The sequence below is a fragment of the Alosa alosa genome, chromosome 1 (genome assembly GCF_017589495.1).
Source record: "Alosa alosa isolate M-15738 ecotype Scorff River chromosome 1, AALO_Geno_1.1, whole genome shotgun sequence".
Lineage (NCBI taxonomy): Eukaryota > Metazoa > Chordata > Actinopteri > Clupeiformes > Clupeidae > Alosa > Alosa alosa.
Window position 1 is genome coordinate 2082667 of NC_063189.1, and position 2500 is coordinate 2085166.

Sequence of the window (2500 nt, forward strand, 5' to 3'; positions counted from 1 at the left end):
CACACAGAGGTGAAAATACACACAGAAACACACATAAATACAAACAATTATAAAACACAAGAAACAACTAATCAAATACACATGGCATGCAATAGAACACATAGATGGACACAACAATTCTATTCACACACACACACACACATACACACACACACACACACACACACACACACACACACACACACACACACACACACACACACACACACACACACAATAAATACATACACACACACACACACACACACACACACACACACACTCTCTCACACACACACACACAATAAATACATACACACTCACACACACACACACACACACACACACACACACACACACACACACACAGTGTTCAGGGCCCAGTCAGCATTACCTCCTTGGCCAGGGCCTGTTCCTCGGTCAGCTCCTTGTCCCTGAAGACAGTGATGGCCTCCAGGATGTGGCCCTGCAGGTGAGTGCTTGGCCTCCTCAAACCGGTTCCTGGCCAGCGCCTGGGCAGCAAGCGTGAGCCTCCCGTGTAGGCCTGTGGGCGGAGCCTGGGACAGGCCTGGGGGCCTTCCCCCGAGACCCTGCCTGTGTCTGGGGCAGCTCCCGCCACCTGAGAGGGCCTGGGCTCCGACTGCTCTGCAGGCTGACCCTGGGAGCCTGGCGAGGGGAACTGGGCCTGGGTGGGGGGTTGGGATGGGGATTTGCACTGGGAGTTGGTGCCTGCATTTGGACCGACTGCTGCACTGAGGCTGGTGGTTGAACTGTGGTTAGTGTCGGTGTATAGGTTGATGTTTGCATCGGCGCTGATGTATGGACTGGGATCGGGGTCGGTGGCTGAGCGGGTTTAAGCGCTACCACCATCTGGATCCGGTGTAAGCGTCTGTATTGGCGCGCCTGCTGGCGTGGCATCGGGGTGGGCGGCTGGACTAGTGGTGCCCCTGATTGGGGGGCTGAGTCTGGATTGTGGTCGGGGTCTGCATCTGGACCTGGAGCGGGGCGTTGGTGGGATATGTGCAGGCTTTTGGACGAGTAGGGGCGTGTAATGCCTGTCGGGACCCCTGCTGCTAGTGCTGCTGCAGGTGGACCATCTGCTGGGCAGTAGAGCTGGACCTTAGCCTGAGCAGAGGATTGTGGGTAGGGCATCCACTGCTGTGTCTGGTACTGAGCCGGAGCTGGTGAGGAGTCGCGTGCCCTGACCCTGAGGTTGAGGGGTACCCCCTTGGCCGGAACCTCCCACCCTGATGGGGCTCCACGGCTGGGGGCGACCTTTGGACCTGTGGCATCTGAAGCCTGGCTGCGAGGAGTGCAGCTGGGGCACCATGTCTGGCCTCATGTTAAGCCCACTGCTGTTGGGGCACCCCAAGGCGGGGTTTTGGGGTACCCTGGCATTTGGGGATATTTGCCTACCTGAACGGGTGCCTCTGTGGGGGTCTGAGGCCGGGGGTAGGTCTGGGGGACCACACCTGGTCTCATAGGGGCCCACTGCTGCTGTGGGGCACCAGGCTGCTGGGGGTAGGGTGGGTACTGCCCATGGAGGGGGCATCTGGGCAGGCATGGGGACCTGCGTTTGGGGCTTGGGGTAACTCTGGGGCACCACCTCTGGTTTAGGGGCCCCACTGCTGAGACTGGGGTTGAGGAGGGGCAGGATGGGAGCCCCTGGGGGCAGGAGGGGGTAACAAACATAAAGGGCTGGGGCTACATGGGGGCCTGTGGCGTGCGGAGGCATGCTGATGATGTGGCTGGATGGGGCTGCTGGGTTTTGGGCTGCAGAGGCGTGGCGGACAACCCCTGTGGGGCAAGGAGTAGGTCTGGGGCATCGGTGCCGGGTGGGCACCCTGTGCAGGGTAGGTCTGGGGCATCGGTGCCGGGTGGACACCCTGGGTAGGGGTGGGTCTGGGGCATGGGGTGCGGGTGGACACCCTGGGCAAAGTAAGCCTGGGGTTGGGGCTGGGCTCCCTGGGTGGGGACCTGCTGCTGAGGCTGTCTCTGAGACAGGACCTGGGGCTGGACAGGTGTCATGGGGGTTGGTGAGGTCGGCACCATGGGACGAGGTTGCGTCTGGACCGTCAGCTGTGGTCTGGACTGAGCTGGAGGCTGCTGCTGGAGGTGGGCTGCAGCCACAGACTGACTCTGGGCCATGGACTGGGTCTTAGCCTGGGTCATGGACTGGGTCTTAGCCTGGGTCATGGACTGACTCTGGGCCATGGACTGACTCTAGGTCATGGACTGACTCTGGGCCATGGACTGACTCTGGGCGGCTGCCATTGGCTGTGGATACCTCTGCACCCCAGCCTGAGTCTGAGTTGGGCCTCTCGTCTGGGTCTGTGGTTGAGATTGGGCTTGGCTCTGCACGGGTGCCTGACTCAGACCAACAGCGGGTTGAGTCGGGCCTGTGGCTGCAGCCTGGGGTTTGGTTGGATGAGGTGGTTGAGGTTGAAGCAGGGTCGTAGTTTTTGACTGGGCTTGGCTGGACACTGGTGTCTGAGGCTGGCTCTGTGTTTGTGCTTTAGTC

General features: G+C 60.5%; 1 protein-coding gene across 1 annotated transcript in view; it reads right to left on the reverse strand.

Annotated features, from left to right (window-relative positions):
- Positions 1-2500, reverse strand: part of LOC125300150 (nesprin-2-like) — a 196189-nt gene that overhangs the window by 170957 nt on the left and 22732 nt on the right. The window contains 4 exon segments of the mRNA XM_048251794.1: positions 374-451; positions 453-664; positions 1186-1613; positions 1688-2202. Of these exon segments, the coding sequence (XP_048107751.1) occupies positions 374-451; positions 453-664; positions 1186-1613; positions 1688-2202 (1233 nt within the window).